General features: G+C 33.0%; 2 protein-coding genes across 4 annotated transcripts in view; one reads left to right on the forward strand and one right to left on the reverse strand.

The window, feature by feature from the left end:
* Positions 1–20,537, reverse strand: part of LOC114332198 (tetraspanin-6-like) — a 54,140-nt gene extending 33,603 nt beyond the window's left edge. The window contains exon 1 of one of the 2 annotated variants that reach the window (XM_028281943.2): positions 20,273–20,537. In XM_028281943.2, coding sequence (XP_028137744.1) covers positions 20,273–20,356 — 84 coding nt within the window. In that variant the 5' untranslated portion in view covers positions 20,357–20,537. Of the gene's footprint in view, positions 1–825; positions 936–20,272 lie in introns of those variants that run through there. The other variant, XM_028281944.2, reaches the window with a different exon arrangement.
* LOC114332197 (advillin) overlaps positions 1–25,380 on the forward strand; it is a 235,697-nt gene that overhangs the window by 115,453 nt on the left and 94,864 nt on the right. Inside the window, exon 1 of one of the 2 annotated variants that reach the window (XM_050653309.1) lies at positions 20,512–20,670. The exons of the other annotated variant lie outside the window; for it this stretch is intronic. Within the exon in view, the coding sequence (XP_050509266.1) occupies positions 20,656–20,670 (15 nt within the window). The 5' untranslated portion in view covers positions 20,512–20,655. Of the gene's footprint in view, positions 1–20,511; positions 20,671–25,380 lie in introns of those variants that run through there. 2 annotated transcript variants of the gene reach the window in all.

The following is a 25,380-nucleotide window of genomic DNA, read 5'->3' on the forward strand; positions in this document are numbered from 1 at the left end:
ACAGAAGAATTCTGAAAATATCGTGGACAAAACACTCACAATCAAAGAAGTTCTGAGAAAGACGAATAAAGAAATGGAAGTCTTAAATACAATCAAAACCAGAAAATTGGAATATCTCGGACATATTACACGTGGAGAGAGATACAGCTTGCTCCAATTGATTACGCAGGGAAAGATTCTAGGAAAGGGAAGCATAGGGAGACGCAGAATATCGTGGCTGCGCAACCTCAGAGAATGGTACGGATGTAAAGGAAAGGATGTACGGAAAGTCCGAATAGCTATGATGATTGCTGACCTCTGTCGCGGAGATGGCACGTGAAGAAGAAGATCTATGGCATATTCCAGTGTTTTTCTAAAATTTGTCTCAGGGTTCTAAAAGAGATTGCTAACACCATAACAGAACAAACTCAAAGAGACTCCACCAACAAATAAACAACTGTAGAACGGAATTCAAACCCACACTAATAGCATGTAAGATAGTGACGGTTCTGTAATTAGTAAGAAGGAACAGATACTTAACAGATGGGCCAATCATGTTAAAGAACTCCTTAATGAAAATGAAATGTAGATCAAAGGCTCCCATGATTCAAATGAATGAAAATGATCGAAAACCCCTCCCTACCAAAGAAGAAATTAGAGAAACCATTTTAAAAGCAAAATTTTTAATCTGCGAATTTCCAAGGATATCATATATGAAATTTTGTGCTTGACATTGACTGATTTCCAATGAAATGTTTTATTCATCTATGACGATATCATATACTTTGTGACAGGCTTAACACACCCAAATAAGTCAACTATTAGGTATAAATAAAAGCTACTTACTAACACGAATGCATTAATCATCAACAAATAGCTTTTCAAGAACACTAAAAAGAAAACTTGTAGTTTTTCTTCCATTTTGAACATATAACCAATAAATTCTAATGCAAATATTAAACAACAAACATGATAGTTCGGGAATAACTAATAATAGTAAAATGTTTAATGATAATTACTGCGATAAAGTATTTTTAGGGGTAATAGGGGTATTTTGGCGTTAAATATGTGCAGATTTAACTAGTTCAGAGAAATAAGGAAAAAAAAATATCCTGTTGGTGACACATCCCCCTTCAGGCCGAAACCAAAATTTTTGAGTAGTATAGACACCTTTAATAATAACCTATATGTTTCTTGCAGCCGATTTTGATGATATACATAGTTATAAACAAATTAAGATCAAAAAACGGTAAATTTTCGATTTTTTCGTCTATTACCAAAAAGTTAAGCATTTTAACCAAATTTGAAAGGAAGAAACTCATAAATCGTATAAAAAACTTCAATATGGCGTTCGCTGAATATGTCTATCCTTATTGGTTGCTTAGAAAATTGCAAAATAAGCAATAAATTTTGAGTTTTTATAAATATTCATAACTTATGTAAAAAGTAACTTAGAACCTTCTTATTACAAGAAATGCTGAGAAATACCTTCTTCTGGTGCTCAAATCATACCCTAAATTTTAAAACAATTGGTCAAATAGTTTAAAAGTTATTTAATTTGTTTATCCCGAATTATTTTTTTTTGCAACACTATAAGTCAGAAAATGATGAAGTTACAGTAATACTTTGGATAGTTTATGAAAGAAGAAGATTTACACTATTAATTATTCTAATTGTTCATAAGTAAGCAAAACATCGACATGTTTTTGTAAAATAATTTTACACTGTTTAAAATTACTGTTTGTCATTTATTAAGTTAATAGTATAAATGTTCTTCTTTCATAAACTGTCCGAAGTGTTACTGTAACCTCACAATTTTCTGACTTATAGTGTTGCAAAAAAAGTGAATTTGGGATAAACAAATTATATAACTTTTAAACTATTTGACCAATGGCTTTGAAATTTAAAATATAATTTAAGCACAAGAAGTCTCAGCATTCCGTGTAATAAGAAGGTTCTAACTTAATTTTTACATAAGTTATGAACATTTATAAAATCTCAAAATTTATGACTTATTTTGAATTTTTTTAAGCAACAAATAAGGATAGACATATTCAGCGAACGCCATATTGAAGCTTTTTATATGATTAATGAGTTTCTTATTCCCAAATTTGTTTAGAATGCTTCACTTTTTAGTAATATACGAAAAAGCGAAAATTTACCGTTTTTTGATCTTCATTCGTTTATAACTAAGCATATCATCAAAATCGGCTGCAGGAAACATATAGGTTATTAATATAGATGTCCATACTACTCAAAAAATTTGGTTTAGGCCTGGAGGGGGATGTGTCACGAGAAAAATCTTATTACTCTGGACTAAAATGTTATGTGTGGTCTATCCAATTGTATGGTTGTGAGACATGGACGTTAAAAACCACAATGCTAAACAAATTAGAAGCATTCGAATTGTGATTCTATCGACGAATCCTAAAGATATCGTGGGTTTCGCACACTTCCAATGAATATGTTCTTCTGATGATTCAAAATGATGAAGTCAGAACGCCTGCTCATAAGCATCATAAAGAGGAGAAAAGTAGAATACTTCGGCCATATAATTAGAGGACCTAAATACCATCTGCTTCGCCTTATAATACAAGGAAAAGTGGAGGGAAAGAGATGGATTGGTCGAAAGAAACTTTCATGGCTGCGTAATATTAGACAATGGTGTGGCTCCACAGTCAGGCCCGACCAGAGGGGGGGGGCAGGGGGGGCAAAATCCCCGGGGCCCGGGGCCCAAGGGGGCCCGGGCCCGGCCGTTAGCAAATTTAAAAAAAATCCTTTTATTAAAATATTTTACAACAGATTGAATTTGCTTGCGGTTTTAATTATGAAATTATTATAAGCAATATTATGCATTTGGAAAAGGCAATAAGGCAATAATATAAGTTTAAGATCTACTATGGGTCAACAACGATTATCTGATTTGGGACTGTTAAGCATAGAGTCGAAACTTGCAAAAACTCTTGATTTCGACCACGTGATCCAAAACTTTGCGGATATGAAAGCAAGAAAAGTTATGTTGTAACTAAAGTTCTATTGTAAATAATTAAAAACAAAGTTTAATTGTTAAAACTGTTTTAATTTTCTTTCTTCCTGTGTCAATAGCATGAGTGTTCACTATTACATATCCCAGTTGATGAGTTATCAGATTTTTGGGAATTTTCGTTCAACTGGGTTAGGGGGGGGGGGCCCGGCCGGGTCTCATCCCCGGGGCCCGGCCTGGCTCTGGGCGGCCCTGTCCACAGTAGAATAATTATTTTACGCAGCAGCCGATAGAGAAAGATTTCAGGAAATTGTAAACATGATGAAGGCCAACATCTGAATACAGACACGGCACCTAAAAGAGAAGAAGACGCAAACAGTAGAAGAGAACAAAGGCTTAAAGATAATGGAAAGAGAAGTCACACACAGTAAGAAAGAAATATACAGACTGAGAGACAAAGACGGAAAGGTAACAATAGATAAACAGGGCATTCTTAAAATATTTTTATACCGGATTTATACTCAGCCCTGTTCGACAGGGAATTGGACAGGGAAGTGGGCAACGTGAATGTGTAAATAGCTCACTCGCGCTGCTCCTCGTCATGCTACTGCCATTGCACCTACATACCCAAAAAGTCGGTTCTAGTGACGGAAGTCAAAGGAGAGAAGTCAAAGGCGGCTTCGCCGCCGGCAAAGCGGCAAGTGAGTAAGGGAGCAAGACGATGTTGTTGTCACATTCCTTTCTTGTGAATCGTTCGGTAATGAGTTGTCGGGACATTGGTGAGGAACTGATGTAAACACCTCACTCGCGTTGATATTATATTTCGGGCAATATTTCCGTCAACGGCAGCGGCAGTGGCAAAGGCTGAGAATAAATCCGGCTATATTAAGAACTCTATACCAGCCAAATAACACAAGACAATTTTCCGACACGAGTAAGAACTTTCACAAATCAGGGATCTGAAGTACTTTTACTCATTATAGTATCAGAAGTAAGATCAGCTTTACAGGAAATGAAGAACCATGGATTGCCTGGTGATGACGGACTAAAATCAGTAAACAAACTGTTTAATAAATACATATATGAGAGCACGATTCCAAAAGACTGGAACAATGCAGTGATAGTAAATTAGCAATAAAATCAAATAATAACATTAAAATAATATTACTCACGTGTCCAACGTGTCCAGCCAATTTCTATTTTAAGTTACTGGACACGCTGCCAGAATGAAGGACGGAAGATGGACTCGCAAACTAGTTGAATGGAGATCAAAAGCCGATAAACGTAGCAGAGGAAGACCACCAATACGATGGCAAGATGACTTACGAAGGACAACAAAAAACTGGATACAGAAAGCAGAAGATAGAACACTTTGGAGACAAACAGGGGATGTCTATGTCCAGCAGTGGATCGAGAGAGACTGATGAAGCTGAATATTACTAAATTAGAAAATTATAAATCCATCAGCCTCTTGACGCATATGTACAAACTCTTTAAGAAAATGGAAGCGAAGAGACTAAGACATAAACTTGATTTCTATCATCCTAAGGATAGACAGTCAGGGCAGGAATGGCCCTGAATATGGCACAAATGACCATTTGCATACCATAAAACATACCACCGGTCCTTGTATTTGCCAATTACAAGAAGGCTTTTGATTTTGTAGAGTTAGAAAGTGAAAATTGAACTGGTTACAAACGGCCCAGTGTAGAGAACATTGGAAAGGAAGCCTATGTCCAGCAGTAGACGTGATTGGCTGATTGATGATTTTACCACCACTGAGGCATGCAATTAATTTATCTTGTATTGTATTCGAGGTTTGCCGCGGTGGTCATATTATTTTTATAAACTCTGAAGTTATTATTATATACAAAACTATGAAGAGGTCAGTTCTTATAAATCCCACTACCCCAGGAAACAAAGCATTTGAAAATCTAAAATTTACTACGAAAAATAGGCTGCTATTTCTTAACTGGAATATCTGGTAAGAAGTAGAAGAAGGCTGACTATCTCGATGGTATCGAAATTTTTACTGAAAGCGACTTTTTTTATTCATTTCAATATTGTGGAAAAACTATGCATTGTAGATGGAAACTTTCAACACACGACTTTCTTGAAAATACTTGCTCTTTAAAATGGTAGGGGAGCCCAAGCGGGGATTTTGGAGTTACCTACCCGAGCGCGTCAGATTATCATATGGGGAGAAACCTGGTGCCCTGCAGATATACCTCTACCATATATTAGCTCTTAACACAGGGGAGTTCGTTAAGGGGGGCCCGAAAAAAATCTATCCTTAAAAATACTCAAAATTGTCAGATTAAGATAAGGTAAGTTAAGTACATGCAAAACAGTGTATATTTCAAATATCTGTTAAAAAGTTACACAAAAAAAGCGAATAATTCGCGAAATGAACGTTAGACCGAAAAACCAAAAAATAAGTGTTCAATATTTTTCAAAAATCTATCGAATTATACCAAACATGACCCCCACGGAGAGGGGTGGGGGGTAAATTTAAAATTTTAAATACAAATCCCGCGATATTTCGCAAAATAAACATTAGATCGAAAAACTGCAAAATACACTTAATCAATATTTTTGAAAAATCTATCGAATGGTACCAAACACGACCCCCCACGGAATTGGGGTGGGGGTTACTTTAAAATCTTAAATAGGAGCCCCAAATTTTTATTCCAGATTTGGATTCTTTACGTAAAAATAAGCAACTTTTATTCGAAACATTTTTTCAAATTAGGGATAGATGGCGCTATAATCAGAAAAAACGATTGTTGGAAATGGAAACTTAAATTAAAAATGGAAAGTCCCCACTAAAATGGAAAACTGTACTTAACTTATTTTGGTTTTAGGACCTACTCTTTACAACCCAATAGGTCCCCAAAGCGCTCGAGTGACTGCACATTTAGCATACTTCGCTCCCCTACTAAAATGATATTTTATAAATTAAAAATTGTATATAAACAAAAAAGTTATGGCAAATTAAACAAAAGTAAGCATTTTTTCAATTGTTTATGACTATTAAAATAAACAATAGAACTATTTAAAATACATTTCACAATGTGAGTTTTGATGTAGTTACTATATTAAGTAAAAAAGATTATAGGTCAGATCGGACGAGTGGTTTTTAAATAATTCTATTTGTAAATGAAAGAATGGGAAAGAATTGCATTTTTTAAGTGTGAAAAATTATTTTAAATTCCCAGCTGAGCGCTTTCGGCTTACAAAGCCATCATCAGAGCTATGGTCAAAATTTTAAAGTACCACTAAAAAGAGAGAGTGGGTTTCCATCTTGAATGGCCAGAAAAAGTTCTTGTTTTTTTTATAATAAAAACTTTCTTGTTGGTTAAAGATTTTAATTGTAAAAATTAAATATGTAGTCAAAAGGAACTTAATTACAAATATATTTGTATAATTACAAAAAACATCTCTCTCTCGTTCCATCCCTCCTTGTGGAGTATTGGGCGCTTATGCGTTTCTTGGCCAAAAGTGTAAGATTGCTGTCTGGCCGGGACAGCGCATCTTCTTTTGTTTTTATTCTCTGGATAAATTGTGAACTAATTCCCTCCACTCTCTTCTATCTTTTGCTCTCTTTTTGACTTCGCCCCATCTTAGTCCAATTTTTTCGTGTTCTCTCGTTGTTGTTCTTTTCCAGCTGTTGTCTGGTCTGCCCCTCTTTCTTTTCCACTCTGGTTGGTATTCAAGTGCTTGTCTTGCTATGCTGCTTTGGTCTTTCCTTAAAGTGTGGCCGATCCATTTCCATTTTTTTTCCTTGACTGTAGTAGATACGTTAGTTTGCTTTGTCCTTTCCCATAGTTCTGTATTAGTTATTTTATTTGGCCAGTATATTTTCAGGATTTTTCTTAGAGATTTGTTTACAAATGTTTGTAGTTTTTTAGTTGTATTTTCGTCCTGTTTCCATGTTTCTGCTCCATAGAGCAGTATACTTTTAATGCAACTGTTAAAGATTTTAATTTTTGTTGTTTCCGATATTTCGTTTGTTTGCCAAATTTTATTTAAAGCGTTGAATGCGTGTTGCGCCTTTGTTATTCTCGTCTGTATATCCTTTTTACACCCCCCGCTCCTTTCCATGACAGATCCCAGATATGTGAACTTGTCTACCTCTTCTACTTCTTTACCGTTTATCAATATTTTATTATTTGGATGGTTATTATTTTTTAGAAGTTTAGTTTTTTCTGTGTTTATTCGAAGCCCGATCGTGTCGGAGTACTGTGCCAATTTGTCAATTTTTGCTTGCATATGATTTCGGTGTTCAGTTATAAGGCAGATGTCATCTGCAAATTCGAGATCTTCTAGCTGTTTGAAAAGGTTCCACCTGATGCCTGTTCGATCGTCGATTACTTTCCTCATTACCCAATCTATCATAATAAGAAATAGGGTAGGGGATAGTACACAACCCTGTTTGACTCCACTTTCTATGGATATTTCTTCTGTTACTTCACCTGAATGTTCTAGTTTGGCTTTGTATCCTTCGTAGAAGAGTTTAATAAAGTTTATGATTTTTTGTGGTATCCCATATAATCTAAGGATTTTCCACATCTGTGCCCTATTTACACGGTCAAAGGCCTTTTCGAAGTCGATAAAACTCACATCTATATCTTTATTCCATTCATTTGTTTGTTCCAAGATAATTCTAAGGGTGCAAATGTGATCAATAGTGGAATGGTTGGAACGGAAGCCTGCTTGGTTGTTTCTCAGTTTTTTATCTAGTTCCGGCTTCAATCTTTCCAAAATGATTTTGGTCAGCACTTTGGATGTGGCACTTAGTAGTGTTATTGCACGCCAATTGTTGCATTTGCTCAGGTCTCCTTTTTTGGGTATTTTTATAATCAATCCCTCTTTCCACTCCTTTGGCAATTCTTCGTCCGTCCATATTTTATTCAAAAGTGAATGTAGCATCTCTACTGACTGCTTGGTGTCTGCTTTTATTATGTCAATGGGTATATTGTCGATTCCTGCGGCTTTGCCATTTTTTAGTAGTTTTAGGGTGTTTCCAATTTCTTCCATTGTAATTTCTCCAATATTCACTTCTAGCTCTGGTGATTCTACTTCATCTTCTATGATTTGAGTTATTTCATGCTTAGCATATATCTCTTCGAAGTATTCCTTCCATCTTTGTATTATTTCTTTCTCATTTTTTATTCTATTTCCTTGTTTATCCTTTACTTCTCGTATATTTCGTTGTGCTTTTCCTGTTAAGTTTCGTATGATTGTATATTGTGTTCGTAAGTCGTTTTCTTTCGCTGCTTCTTCTGATATATTTAGCATCTCATTTATATAGTTTCTTTTATCTTTTCTGGCTTGTTTTTTTACTTCTGCATTTTTTGCCTTGTATTTCCTTTCAAGTGCCCTCTCTTCTTCCGATCCTTCCTTTTGTAGAATTTCTTCTTTGATCTTTTTTCTTTCTTCTATCAGTAGTAGAGTGTCTTTGGTAATCCATTTTTTATTTTGTCTTCTTTTTAATCCGATTGTTTCTTTTGCTGTATTCATCATCACTTCTTTAAAATATTTCCATGTTTCTTCGACTGACTCTCCAGTTTGTTGTGATACTGTTCGGTTAATTGCCAGTTTCTCACTGAATTTATTTCTTATACATTCTTGTTTTAGGGCATCAACGTTGTACTTGTTCCTTCTGCTGATTTTTTGGTTTTTATCTGTGGCTAATTTCATTTTTAGTCTCGCTTTGATTAGCATGTGGTCTGATCCCACATCAGCACCTCTTAAGCTCCTGACATCTTGCAGCCAGCTTCTCCATTTATATTCAATTATTATATGGTCTATTTGATTCTTGTATCTCCCTCCCGGTGATTTCCATGTTTCCTTATGTATCCGCTTATGTTTAAAGATGCTTCCTCCTATTAAAAGTTCATTTTGCTCACAAAATTCGATTAATCGATTTCCATTGTCGTTTCTCTCTCCGATTCCCTCCTTTCCCATCACATGTTCATGTCCTTTATTATCATTTCCTATTTTTGCATTAAAGTCTCCGATTACTATTTTTATATCTCTTCTATATTTATTATTAATCTTATTAAACGTTGTTTGTAGTTGCTCGTAAAATTCTTCCTTCTCATTTTCGTCGTTTTTATTTGTGGGAGCATATACATTTATTACTATTATGTTATAATATCTTGCCTTCAGTCTCGCCCAAATAATCCTTTCTGACACTGGTTCCCACTCTACTAGAGCCTTTCTCCCCTTTTGGGCTAGCAGTATTGCCACTCCCTTTTCGTGTTTGTCATTTACATCCGTATTCCCAGAATATATCATTAGCTGTTGGTCACCTACTCGGGTTGATCCACTACCCCAGGAAACAAAGCATTTGAAAATCTAAAATTTACTACGAAAAATAGGCTGCTATTTCTTAACTGGAATATCTGGTAAGAAGTAGAAGAAGGCTGACTATCTCGATGGTATCGAAATTTTTACTGAAAGCGACTTTTTTTATTCATTTCAATATTGTGGAAAAACTATGCATTGTAGATGGAAACTTTCAACACACGACTTTCTTGAAAATACTTGCTCTTTAAAATGGTAGGGGAGCCCAAGCGGGGATTTTGGAGTTACCTACCCGAGCGCGTCAGATTATCATATGGGGAGAAACCTGGTGCCCTGCAGATATACCTCTACCATATATTAGCTCTTAACACAGGGGAGTTCGTTAAGGGGGGCCCGAAAAAAATCTATCCTTAAAAATACTCAAAATTGTCAGATTAAGATAAGGTAAGTTAAGTACATGCAAAACAGTGTATATTTCAAATATCTGTTAAAAAGTTACACAAAAAAAGCGAATAATTCGCGAAATGAACGTTAGACCGAAAAACCAAAAAATAAGTGTTCAATATTTTTCAAAAATCTATCGAATTATACCAAACATGACCCCCACGGAGAGGGGTGGGGGGTAAATTTAAAATTTTAAATACAAATCCCGCGATATTTCGCAAAATAAACATTAGATCGAAAAACTGCAAAATACACTTAATCAATATTTTTGAAAAATCTATCGAATGGTACCAAACACGACCCCCCACGGAATTGGGGTGGGGGTTACTTTAAAATCTTAAATAGGAGCCCCAAATTTTTATTCCAGATTTGGATTCTTTACGTAAAAATAAGCAACTTTTATTCGAAACATTTTTTCAAATTAGGGATAGATGGCGCTATAATCAGAAAAAACGATTGTTGGAAATGGAAACTTAAATTAAAAATGGAAAGTCCCCACTAAAATGGAAAACTGTACTTAACTTATTTTGGTTTTAGGACCTACTCTTTACAACCCAATAGGTCCCCAAAGCGCTCGAGTGACTGCACATTTAGCATACTTCGCTCCCCTACTAAAATGATATTTTATAAATTAAAAATTGTATATAAACAAAAAAGTTATGGCAAATTAAACAAAAGTAAGCATTTTTTCAATTGTTTATGACTATTAAAATAAACAATAGAACTATTTAAAATACATTTCACAATGTGAGTTTTGATGTAGTTACTATATATTAAGTAAAAAAGATTATAGGTCAGATCGGACGAGTGGTTTTTAAATAATTCTATTTGTAAATGAAAGAATGGGAAAGAATTGCATTTTTTAAGTGTGAAAAATTATTTTAAATTCCCAGCTGAGCGCTTTCGGCTTACAAAGCCATCATCAGAGCTATGGTCAAAATTTTAAAGTACCACTAAAAAGAGAGAGTGGGTTTCCATCTTGAATGGCCAGAAAAAGTTCTTGTTTTTTTTATAATAAAAACTTTCTTGTTGGTTAAAGATTTTAATTGTAAAAATTAAATATGTAGTCAAAAGGAACTTAATTACAAATATATTTGTATAATTACAAAAAACATCTAGTCCAGAGAAATAAGATTTTTCTCGTGACACACCCCCCTCCAGGCCGAAACCAAATTTTTTGAGTAGTATGGACTATGGACATCTATATTAATAACCTATATGTTTCCTGCAGCCGATTTTGATGATATACATAGTTATAAACAAATAAAAATCAAAAAACGGTAAATTTGCGATTTTTTCGTATACTACTAAAAAGTGAAGCATTCTAAACAAAGAGAATAAGAAACTGATAAATCATATAAAAAACTTCAATATGGCGTTCGCTGAATATGTCTATCCTAATTTGTTGCTTAGAAAATTGCAAAATAAATCATAAATTTTAAGATTTTATAAATGTTCATAACTTATGTAAAAATTAAGTTAGAACCTTCTTATTACACGGAATGCTGAGACTTCTTGTGCTGAAATTATATTTTAAATTTCAAAGCAATTGATCAAATAGTTTAAAAGTTATTTAATTTTTTCATCCCAAATTAATTTTTCGGCAACACTATAAGGTCAGAAAATTATGAGGTTACAGTAATACTTCGGACAGTTTATGAAAGAAAAACATTTATACTATTAACTTAATTAAAAAAAAAATGACAAAAAGTAATTTTAAACAGTGTAAAAATTATTTTGCAAAATCATGTCGATTTTTTGCTTACTTATAAACAATTAGAATAACTTTTTAACCGTTACTCGTAGAAAAATTATTTTTCATATTTAGAAAGACAGAATTTTTATACACATTTAGAAAGAAAAACAATTGTCCTAGGACAATTAGGGACGAAGTTAGCCCCCCTTTTTTTAATTTACATGTTCTTGCAAAATAATTTTGCAATATTTAGAATTATTTTTTGTCATTTTTTTAAATTAAATTAATATGTAAATCTTCTTCTTTCATAAACTATCTATACATTTTCTGACTTAGAGTGTTGCAAAAAAAATTAATTTGGGATAAACAAATTAAATAACTTTAAACTATTTGACCAATTGCTTTGAAATTTAGGGTATGATTTAAGCACCAAAAGTCTCAGCATTCCGTGTAATAAGCAGGTTTTAAGTTAATTTTTACATAAGTTATGAATATTTATAAAAACTCAAAATTTATGATCTATTTTGCACTTTTTTAAGCAACCAATAAGGATAGACATATTCATTGAAGTTTTTTTATACGATTTATGAGTTTATTACTCTCAAAATTTGTTTAAAATGCTTAACTTTTCGGTAATAGACGAAAAAAGCGAAAATTTACCGTTTTTGATCTTCATTTGTTTATAACTATGTATATAATTAAAATCGTCTGCAGGAAACATACTGGTTATTATTATAGATGTCCAATGTCCATATTACTCAAAAAATTTGGTTTCGGCCTGGAGGGGGTTGTGTCATTAACAGGATATTTTTTTTCCTTATTTCTCTGAACTAATCCAGGACATCACACAGGACTTTCACAAAACACGTTACAATAATTTGATCATGGTAAGTTTTTTATCTGAACCGGCATTGTACCGTCTACACTCTGCCGGTTCAGATGGTAGGTTTATAAAAAAAAACTTACCATGATCAAATGAATGTAACGTGTTTTGTGAAAGTCCTGTTTGATGTCCTGAATGTTTTTGTAATTATACACTATCAAGTTCCTTTGGACGACATATTTAATTTTTACAATTAAAATCTTCAACCAACAAGGAAGTTTTTTATTATAAAAAATAAGAACTTTTTCTGGCCATTCAAAATGGAAACCCACTCTCTCTTTATAGTGAGACCTTAAAATTTTGACCATAGCTCTGATGGTGGCTTTGTTCGCCGAAAGAGCTCAGCTGGGAATTTAAAGTAATTTTTCACACTTAAAAAATATAATTCTTTCCCATTCCCATTCTTTTATTTGCCAGAAATGTATACAAAAAACATATCAGTCTTTTCAATTCTACTTGTTTCTCCCATTTGAAAAAAAAAGCCATTTCCAAATGACTGTACAATGTACAGGTGCTTTGTCAATATTTAGGAATGCCTTTTGGTTTCAAATAAGCAGGTTCCCGTGGTAAACTTTTTACTATATTGTTGGAGCACTATGTATATTGTATCGATTAACCTTCGGATGACCAAGGGGGGTGAATTTTGACCCCAATGTATTTTTTTATTTAACAAATTCAGAAATATTTTCAATTTTAAACTTACTAGTTTTTCTCACAATAAAACACTGAAAAACGTTTGTTTTTCTATACTTCCACAAAATTTATTACAACTATGTTATTACTACAGCTGTTTCGGTAAAGTGCCTTTCTCAAGTGATATATTTTACAATGTGTTTGCCTTTTTAAGTCTTTAACTGAAGAGGTTGAGGAGTGGGGAGCTGTTTGTCTCGAGTTGGTCATTCAGAATTATATCTGTATTTTTCAATTTATTAATTTCCATTGATTCTAAAAGTGATAGCTTAAGGCCTTTATTTTGAATATGTAGAATTTGAAACCCTTCATTGAAAGAATGATTATGATCTAGAAGGTGAAGTGCGTATGTAGAAGTGTCTGTTTTTCTATTGTTGAAAGCCCTTTTGTGTTCTGCTATCCGTTTGTCAAAAGTTCTGCCAGTTTGACCGATGTAAATTTTCGGACAGTCACCACAAGTTAGTTTGTACACACCACTCTGTAGTTGCTTTCTCTTTCGGCTTTTATTGTTTTTAATATGTTTGCTTAAGTTGTTGTTAGTTCTGAAAGCTGGTGTTATTCCTTTCTTTTTTATATATCTGGCTATTTTTGTTGTTATTTTGCCAGTATATGTGAGAGAGCAGAAGGTACTGGGTTCTTTCTGTGGTGGTGGATACACTAATTTCAAGGCTTTCTTATGGAGTTTTTGGTTTAAAATGTTGTTAACGAACAAACAGTTAACAACATTTTAAACCAAAAACTCCATAAGAAAACCTTGAAATTAGTGTATCCACCACCACAGAAAGAACCCAGTACCTTCTGCTCTCTCACATATACTGGCAAAATAACAACAAAAATAGCCAGATACATAAAAAAGAAAGGAATAACACCAGCTTTCAGAACTAACAACAACTTAAGCAAACATATTAAAAACAATAAAAGCCGAAAGAGAAAGCAACTACAGAGTGGTGTGTACAAACTAACTTGTGGTGACTGTCCGAAAACTTACATCGGTCAAACTGGCAGAACTTTTGACAAACGGATAGCAGAACACAAAAGGGCTTTCAACAATAGAAAAACAGACACTTCTACATACGCACTTCACCTTCTAGATCATAATCATTCTTTCAATGAAGAGTTTCAAATTCTACATATTCAAAATAAAGGCCTTAAGCTATCACTTTTAGAATCAATGGAAATTAATAAATTGAAAAATACAGATATAATTCTGAATGACCAACTCGAGACAAACAGCTCCCCACTCCTCAACCTCTTCAGTTAAAGACTTAAAAAGGCAAACACATTGTAAAATATATCACTTGAGAAAGGCACTTTGCCGAAACAGCTGTAGTAATAACATAGTTGTAATAAATTTTGTGGAAGTATAGAAAAACAAACGTTTTTCGGTGTTTTATTGTGAGATAAAATGAACTTCCATCAAGTAACGGTCGAATCCATCAATTACTAATTTTTATTTGACTTTAATATCATTCTAAATACCCTAATATTTTGTAATAAAAAAATTCCCTATATTTTACGAAAAAAAAAAAAAATATATTTTCCGAATTTGGGATCACAGACGAACTCCCTTGGCCTTCCATGTTCCAATTTTATATTAAGTAAATACCGTCTATTATGTGGAATTGTGTGTAAGAATGATTATTCCTGTTTTTGTTCAGGTATAATTAATAGTTATTTATGTACCAAGTGAGTAAAGTAACTCTTTATCAAACGAGTCTGATATTACGAGAAGAGCGAGCGAGGCGAGTAACAGACGAGTTCGATAAAGAGTCTTTATTGACGTGGTGCATACAAAATTTTATCGCCAACATATATTTTTTTAAATTTAATGTCGACCGAACCACTGGGGTTATAAACGACAACAATTGAAAATACATATTAAAAATAAAAAGAGATTGTAATATTAAGTAAATACATATGTACTAACAAAAAATATACCTGAAAAATTTGTGATACAATTAAATGTCTTTTATTCCTATTTCCCTTAAAAACTGTATGATATTGTTAATATTTGTATTGTCTCTAAGAAGCTCAGATATGCCCCTGAGAAGGTTGAGTTTACTTCTCGTTCTGGTATATCTGACAATCGGTTAAGATATGTTTTATTGATATAAATAGTATATTGTGCAACAAGTGCAGAAAGGTACTAATTTCTCACGAGTTTGAAAAGTTGCGGTACGAGCGCAAGCGAGTGCCGCAATTCAAACGAGTGAGAAATTACCTTTCTGCACGTGTTTCACACTATACTTTTTCTACAAGCACAGTTTTTCCTAAAAATAAAAATCACAATTTCCAAACGACGATTAATTATAATAGGTACCTATGTGATAAATTTTAAACTGTATTTAATTAATACCTACTAATCAATTCTTACTACTTACTAATCAATTTAAATTCCTTATACCTAAATAAATTGCACAGAAATCAGTTAAAAAATTAATGCACTGCCTTAATTTGTTTAAATTTAAACAATTATTACACATTATTGACATTATATTTATGCAGTCACGGATTTACACAAAACCTACTTCATTCGACGTCTCTTGCACAGGTTGCTAAATCCTTATTGGTTATTTGATAATTATAAAATGTTTAATAAGAATAAAATTGTAAAATAAAACAGTTGTAACATCCATAATTTAGTTTCTATGCTATAGTTAAATATAATAATTGTCTTATAGGTTATATATTTATCTAAAGTTTAACCACGGATGTAAACAGAATATAACGTTACTCAGAATGCGGTAGTCCACGGATGTAAACAGAATATAACGTTACTCAGAATGAGGTAGTCAACTGTGCAGAAAAGAACTTTGCGGCACAGAAACGTCACTTTGCGGCACAGAAACGTCACTTTTCTGCACACTAATGTCAAATATCTTATACTGTGAGAAAATAACAAGTTTGCTAACATAAAACCGTGCAGAAAAGTGCACTTTGAATAGTGGTTGTAGAAAAATAATATTTGCCAACATAATTTGATATTGGTTTTAACACTTACTTGCAATTTACAATTTAAGATTTTTTTAAATTTTAGACGTCATAATAATTTCATGACAGTGATGACAGATAACTTGCAAGATGGCCGCTTTCGATTTTTAATCGATAGTTATCAATATTTAATAATTACTAAATCGGTAAAATTTTAATTTATTTTATATGAATATAATTACAAAATACTAAAGAATTTCACTTTTTGACAGAAATTTAATTGATAATATCGCAAATTGAGTACAATATTTTTAATAATTAAAGTAAATAAATTTTAAGTCCACTCAAATACTCGCCATTCGATTACTGCCATCGACCACTTACATTCAATCTCGATTAATTTGATTAATCGCGGCAGGTAAAGTAAAATTCTTCTTTCAGTACAATAAAGTGTTACTTTACTGCCGCAAATGAGGGCAAATGAGTACAATAATGAATGACTTTAGTGACAGTTGGCGATAAAATATGTTTTACTAATGTTTATTTATCATTTATTGATACAATACTAACATTAAAATTGCGAATACATTATTTTGTTTCTTCAATAAACTTAATTTTTTTATCAATTGTCATTTTTGACTTGGGGTCATTTTTGACCCCCTTTGATCATCCGTGTAACAAAAAAAGGTTGGTCATCGGAAGGTTAAAACAAGATATGAGTGATTTTTTGGTTTTGTTTTCTGGGGTACACCGTAAATCAAGAATCAAGTATAGAAGCCTTTCTGTCGACCTATAATGATGAAGCGAACAGAAGACTGTATTGAACTGGATGAAACTGTACAAACTGTACCTACAGAAAATAAAATACTTCTTACAAAACACTTGCATTAGATTGTATTAAAACTTTTAGTAGACTTGAGTTATAAAATGTCTCTACTTGTTGATATTTTTTTAAACGCTTTTCTTTACTTCAATAGTTTGCATTAAACCCTTAGACGTTAATTTGGCTGACTTTTCTTCAATGCAAATGAATGAAAATTTGCAGACATATGCATTCGCGGGAACAATAGACGAATAGTCGATAAATTTTTTTTATGTTCATTAATTGTTTAAATAAAAAAAAACGATTTTAATGGAAAATTCTTAAATTCTCTTGTTTTTTGCAAAGAAGAAACTTGAAACTTTTACGGATTGTAGCTAATGATATGAACTATACATAATTTCACTTTTTACGTTAAATGTTTACATTATGCTTCATAAATAAACAATACAGTTTCAAATTTTGAACGCTCATATATTTGTTTACATAAATCGGCGTTTATTCGTGTCAAATTTCAATACGATACGAAACAAAAGTTCTACTAAAACTCGAATTCAAAAAATTCGTGTTTTTATCGTAGTCTGAGAAAAACCACCGGTAGAGACGTTTTGTGCTACAATTAACATTAGAATTCGTTTTGTCGTATTAATTAATTAAAAGCTCTTCTTTAGTTCAATCGTTTGGGTCAAATCTTTGGACGTTAATTTGACTGCATTTTCTTCAATGCAAATGACTAAAAATGCAGACATATGCATTCGCGGGAACAATACACGAATAGTCAATAAAAAATTTTTTTGCTTATTAATTGTTTTTAAAATTGTTTAATGCCAGTAATGTCTAAGATCATGGAAAAAATAATAGAAAAAAGACTTCTACAAATACTAACAGACAGAAATATGATACCCGACCACCAATTTGGCTTTAGAAAAGAGCATGGTACCGTCGAACAAGTTCACAGAGTGGTCAACGTTATAAATAAAACCTTTGAAGAAAAAAGTTACTGTTCAGCAGCATTCCTCGACGTTAGCCAGGCTTTTGATAAAGTTTGGCATCAAGGACTGTTGTATAAACTGAAAAAGAACTTACCAGAGGAACTATATACACTCCTTAAGTCGTATTTATCAGAAAGATACTTTCGAGTGAAGTTTGAGTCAACCTATACAAAACTATATCCCATCAGATCAGGGGTACCGCAAGGAAGCGTTCTGGGACCACAACTGTATCTGATTTACACAGCCGACTTACCCACAAATCGTGATACAACGACCACCACCTTTGCAGACGATACTGCAATCCTAGCAGTACACAAAAATCCCGTCGAAGCTGCTGCAAAACTCCAGAGAGTATTAAATCAAATAAATACTTGGGCACAAAATTGGAGAATTAAATTGAATGAACAAAAATCAAACCATATTGTTTTTACAAAATGTCACAGTGAATCACCTACGGTAACAATAAATAATAAGGTAATTCCCTCAGTTACCTCTGTAAAATATCTGGGCATGCACTTGGACAGGGGATTAACCTGGAGAACCCATATATGGAACAAACGGAAACAACTGGGCATAAAATTTAGTAAGTATTATTGGCTTCTAGGGCGTAAGTCTAAGCTCACGACAAGAAATAAACTGCTAGTCTACAACACAATATTCAAATCAGTATGGGCATATGGTCTGCAGCTCTGGGGAACAGCATCCAAGTCGAATGTATCCATAATTGAGAGATTCCAGTCCAAGGTGTTACGTTCAATAATCGATGCTCCGTGGTTTGTTACTAACAGGGACATTTACAATGATCTGGAAACGAAAACCGTCAGTGAAGTGATAGTGGAGTTAAGTGCAACATACATCGTACGTCTTGAAAGCCACGCGAATGTGCTTGCAATTAATTTGTTAGACAACAGTCAGGAAACAAAACGGTTAAAGAGACAGACACCATTAGATTTACCGCACAGACATTAACATTGTTACAGTAGCTAAGTTAATATATTTATGTAATACAGTAATTTAATATTATCTCTATAGAGATGTGTGGCGCTGGTCACAATCTCTCTTCATGTCATTATTTCTCAGATAAAATGTGCCTATTGTTATATGTTATAACAGATTGCCTAATAAACATATAAAAAAAAATTAATTGTTTAAATAAAAAACGATTTTAACGGAAAATGCTTAAATTCTCTTGTTTTTTACAATGAAGAAACTTGAAAAACTTTTACAGATTGTAGCTAATTATATGAACTATACATCGCACACCTAGTTCAATTGTGCCACAAGTGCAAAAAATTCGAATTTTGGGTTAAGGCTGTAAAATATTGCCTATATAATGGTCCATCTAATGCAATACAGCCTGAACTAAAATATTGTTTTGGATAAGTATAAAGTAAGTTACTTCGGTATTTCACTGTAGGGTTTTTGAAGGTTTTGAAAATGCAATATGGCCATAACTGGGAGAGATGGCGATAATATACACTGCCACAATACAACCGATGTAATTCAATACGTTCAATACGGCCACAACTGCAAACATCAAGAGAGATGTGGCGATATATACAACTGTGGCGACTGCCACAATACAACCGATATAATTCAATACGGCCACAACTGCAAAAATCAATTGATTTTTTCATTATATTGCCGCCGTATCTCCTAGGTATCGTTTTATAAATGACTTTCTTCACAATACAATATCGCCATAACTATCAAAATAATAATAACGTTTTATTTTTAATAAATTGTAATAAGATCCAGTCAATAAGTGTATAATTTGCTACCTAAATTGTAATTTTGAAGCCAGTCATTCTCAAAATAAATTATTTACAGGGCAAAACGCGTTTACTACAGACTGTTTTGCTCATTTCTCGAGAATATTGTGTTTTGCACTTGTGGCACTATTGAACTAGGTGTGCGACATAATTTCACTTTTTACGTTGATTGTTTACGTTATGCTTCATAAATAAACAATAAACTTTCAAATTTTTTGCCGATTCCGACTACTTTTCATGTTTGTACATACATCATATGTTTTATACATATTTTAATAAACATGACGATATATTTTAATGTTTGAAAAGTGTAACACTAAAAGGTAAAAATAAAAAAATATGAAAAAAATATTTTTAAGAAACACTTTTCTTTAGTTACGAGTGACTAAAATTAAACATCTTATAAAAAAATCAACTAAAAAGTAAAAAATAAAAAAATTTAAAAAATCTAACACATTCGTTAAAGAAAAACGTGGTGCGAAAACCGTTTATTCGATGAAGACGCTACACGCTTTTCTTTGACGAATGTGTTAGATTTTTCAATTTCTTTTATTTTTTGCTTTTTGGTTGATTTTTTTATAATATGTTTAATTTTAGTCACTCGTAACTAAAGAAAAGCGTTTCTTAAAAATATTTTTTTCATATTTTTTTATTCGGTATATAAGCTATGTACAATCAGTACAAATAATTTGATAACAACCACAGGAAATAATCTTTTTAAATCGTAATAGAAATCTTACTACGAAATACTACGTAAATCATTCACTTACCCAGAATACGATATTAAACACCATCAAAAAACTCTTCATGCATGCCATCGCAGCAACAGTTTGCAGATGTTTTCCCATTTTCATGAAAATTTCCGGAAAATCTCCCGACCTAAATTTTCACCTAATTACAGATGCTGTTGCCTGTTTCGTATGGTCGAACACTAACTGATAAGGTAAAAAATATAATTAATATACAATATAATACGAAAAGTGTTGATAAGGTTTCCGTCTGCCGGAGACTTGGCTGCAAATGGTGGAGACGGTGTTAACGTGGGTTTCTCGGTGGTGGTGGATCGATTTAGGTTGTTCGTAGCAGCAGGCAGCAGGAATAGTGTTGGGACAGGCGCAGGATCTACAGGGCGATTTTATGGTCGGGCTCTTTAATGTTGTCACGTAAAGTAAGTGATTTGATTGATTATCGTTGTAGCGGTGTTATTTTTATGCCGATAAATTACACGTACATGTATACAGGGTGTTCTATCTCGAGATTTACAGTTAAATTCGAATAGGGTGGCGGAGAATTGCTAGATTATCATTTCGGGAAGAAAAAATGTTTAATCTAACAATAAAACACTGAAAACGTTTGTTTTCTATACTTTCACAAAATTTATTACAACTATGTGACTACAACTGTTTCGGCAGTGCCTTTCTCAAGTGATTTAGTTTACTATGTGTTTGCCTTTTTAAAGTCTTTAACTGAAGAGGTTGAGGAGTGGGGAGCTGTTTGTCTCGAGTTGGTCATTCAGAATTATATCTTTATTTTTCAATTTATTAATTTCCATAGATTCTAATAAAGATAGCTTAAGGCCTTTATTTTGAATATTCAGAATTTGAAACTGTTCATTAAACGAATGATAATGATCTAGAAGGTGAATTACGTATGTAGAAGTGTCTGTTTTTCTATTGTTAAAGCCCTTTTGTGTTCTGCTATCCGTTTGTCAAAGGTTCTGCCAGTTTGACCGATGTAAGTTTTCTGACAGTCACCACAAGACCCCAGTACTTTCTGCTCTATCACATATACTCTCAAGATAACAACAAAAATAGCCAGATACATAAAAAAGAAAGGAATAACACCAGCTTTCAGAACTAACAACTTAAGCAAATATATTTAGAACAATAAGAGCCGAAAGAGAAAACAACTACAGAGTGGTGTTTACAAACTAACTTGTGGTGACTGTCCGAAAACTTACATCGGTCAAACTGGCAGAACCTTTGACAAACGGATAGCAGAATACAAAAGGGCATTCAACAATAGAAAAACAGACACTTCTACATACGCAATTCACCTTCTAGATCATTATCATTCTTTTAATGAACAGTTTCAAATTCTGCATATTCAAAATAAAGGCCTTGAGCTATTTTTATTAGAATCTATGGAAATTAATAAATTGAAAAATAAAGATATAATTCTGAATGACCAACTCGAGACAAACAGCTCCCCACTCCTCAAGTTAAAGACAAACTAGACAAAAAGGCAAACACATAGTAAACTAAATCACTTGAGAAAGGCACTCTGCCGAAACCGCTGTAGTCACATAGTTGTAATACATTTTGTGGAAGTATAGAAAACATAACAATGGAAATGGAACAAAGAGAAGAATGAACTGGAAAGGGCAAAGCAGGACACGCCAAAAAACTGATAAAAAAACAAATATTGGATACAACACAAAAAACGGACACGAAAATGGCAAAGGAAAAGGACCTGAACAGATTAGATAAAATAAAACATACGAACACAAAAAAATATAATAAAAAACCGAAAAAATGTGATCAACTAAAAATAAGTACGTGGAACATCAGAACAATGCTTGAACCAGGAAAAATGCAGGATATCGTCTCAGAACTAGAAAGATACCAAATTGATATTGCAGTGATTCAAGAAATCAGATGGGCAGGTCAAGGAGAAATAAATAGAAAAAACTACACACTACAGTACTCGGGACATGAAAAACAAGGTCAATATGGAGTTGCTTTCATAATTATGGGAAAAATAAAAAATAACATTATGCAATTTAAACCAATAAATGAACGTATGGCTTACCTGAGAATTAACGCCAAACCATTTAATATATCAATCATAAACGTATATGCCCCAACTGAAAGTGCTACTGCGGAGGAAAAAGACAAATTGTATGAGGAACTCGAACGAGAAATGGAGAAGTTACCTAGAGAAGACACAATACTGGTAATGGGAGATTTTAATGCCCAAATAGGTAAGGAAGACTACATTAACCAAGTAGCAGGTAAGCACACAATACACGAAAAAACTAACGACAATGGCCAACGATTATGTAATCTAGCATCTAGTACCAATATGATTATCGTTAGTACAAAATTCGAACATCCCAAATACCATAAAGTGACGTGGATTTCCCCAGACCAAAAAACATGGTCACAAATAGACCATATTCTGATTACAAGAAGGAAGCAAACATCGGTAACAGACGTGAGGTCCTACAGAGGTGCACATGCAGACACAGACCATTTTATGGTGACTGCAAAAGTAAGACAAAAAGTCAAAAGAACACTAAAAAACACGAGAACAAAAAATAAATGGCACGTAGAAAAACTGAATACTCCAGACATAAGGATTAAATATGCTGATGACATGAACAAAAAACTGAAGGAACAATCTAAACCTACAAAGGATATAGAAACAGAATGGAGAAATATAAAAAAATGTATAAATGAAACAGCGGAAGTACACGTAGGGATAAAAAGAAACAAAAAAAGACAAGAATGGTATAATGAAGAATGCCATAAAATGTTAAAAAAGAAGGTAGAAATGAGACAAATGTGGATAAGAACAAATAGACAGGATTATAGGGAAGAATACAATATAATAAGGCATGCATGTAAGAAAAAAATAAGGAAAATTAGACGTGAGTGGTTGGATGATAAGATAAAAGAAATAGAAAAAGAGAGTAAGAACAGAAACACAAAAGAATTCTATAAGAAAATTAGTGAGCAGAACAAAACGTTTAAAGGAAAGATAAAAAGCATAAAAGATAAAAATGGAAAAGTATCAGAAAACGATGAAGAGTATAAAGAAATTTGGACTAACTATTTTAAAGAATTATTAACAGAACAACAAGATCAAGACCTAAATGAAAACAGAGGAGAAGAGACAATGATGTTAGGAAACCAGCTACAAATACCAACAAAAGAGGAAGTTGAGGAAATTATTAATAGCAGCCGTAATGGTAAAGCCTCAGGATCGGACTGTATCAATATGGAGCTTATAAAATATGGTGGTGAAGAATTAAAAGATAGATTATACAATTTAATAAAAGACATATGGGACGAAGAAAAAATGCCGGAAGAATGGTACAAAGGACAAATTATCACGATTCATAAAAAAGGAGATCAACAGATGTGTAAAAACTACAGAGGACTGACGCTATTAAACACAGCATATAAAATCATGTCCGCCTTAATACAACGAAGACTGACCGAAGCTACCACGAATATCATAGGACACTATCAATGCGGATTTGTTAAGGGAAAGTCTACAACAGATGCCATACATACAGTTAAACAAATTATGGAAAAAGCTCATGGATATAAAATAGAAATTGAACTGCTTTTTATAGATTTTCGACAAGCATTTGATACAATAAATAGATCAAAACTAATGGTAGCTCTGAAAGAAATGGGAATACAACATAAATTAAGAAGATTAATACAAATGACAATGAGTAGAACTGTAGTTAGTATAAAAACTCAAGTAGGCGACACAGAAGAATTTGTCATCAATAAAGGGGTGAGACAAGGAGATTCATTATCAGCAACTCTGTTTAATCTTGCCCTAGAATACGTCGTCAGGAAGATCAACAAAGGCACCCTCCGAACGAGAGAAGGACAAATAATAGCATACGCTGATGATATTGTGCTAATAACAAAAAATAGAAAAACAATGGAACGAATGTTAAACGAAATGGTAACAGAAGGAAAAGTAATGGGATTAAAAATAAACCAAGAGAAAACCAAAATAATGAGATTTGACAAAAACTTTGAAAACAGAAAGGTTAGAGTAGGAGAATACACTTTTGAAGAAGTCGAAAAATTTAAATATTTAGGAATATTAATAACAAACAATGGAGAAAGAGAAACCGAAATCAAAGAAAGGATTATTACAGCAAATAAGAGCTTCCATGCAAATAAAAAATTACTTAAAAATAAGTTATTGAGTAAGAAATCAAAAATGAAAGTATACAAAACAATAATTCGACCGACGATGATGTATGCAGCCGAAACTCTTAGCATGACAAAAAAACAAGAGGAAAACCTTAGAATACAAGAAAGAAAAATACTAAGAGCAATATTAGGACCAATAAAAATAAATGACAATGAATTTAGACAAAGAACGAACCTTGAGTTACTGGAAGAAATTGAGGAGGATATAGTATGTAAAATAAAACAGCAAAGAGCAAAATGGCTAGGACACATATGGAGATCCGGATCAACTACGACGAGATACTCAATATTGGAATGGACACCAGCTGGCAAAAGAAGACGTGGAAGACCAAGATCTACATGGTTACAAGAAGTAGTAAGTGATCTCAACAATGCGGGCATACGACATTGGAAAGGGAAAACCAGAGACAGGAAAGAGTGGAGAAAAATAACAGAGAAAATTAAATAACGAACATGAGGACTGATCTACCTCAAAACATAGATCTAGAGAGCGTAAGCGGCGTAACCCCTAAAGGGGTGTTTAGCCACTATATATATATATAGAAAACATACGTTTTGAGTGTTTTATTGTTAGATAAAATGAACTTCTATCAAGTAACGGTCGAATCCATCAAAAAATGTTTTGTATTAATTATATTATTAATTAATTTAATAGCTTTCTTTATACCACCAAAAACTTTTCTCAAGATTCTCCTCTTCCAAATCTCTAACTTTGTTTTACCTTAGTTAGGAATCTTAGTTCGTTTTTTACCTCCACAAGTTTTTAATACGTTTCCCGCTACTTTTCAACAACCCTTAAAATATTTACCTATTTCTCTCTCTTTACCTCTTGTATTCGTAACTATTACTCCAAGGTACGCAAATTCTGTTACCTTCTCAAATTTATACTCTCTCTCTCTCTCTCTCATTCG

The sequence above is a fragment of the Diabrotica virgifera genome, chromosome 6 (genome assembly GCF_917563875.1).
Source record: "Diabrotica virgifera virgifera chromosome 6, PGI_DIABVI_V3a".
Classification (NCBI taxonomy): Eukaryota; Metazoa; Arthropoda; class Insecta; order Coleoptera; family Chrysomelidae; genus Diabrotica; species Diabrotica virgifera.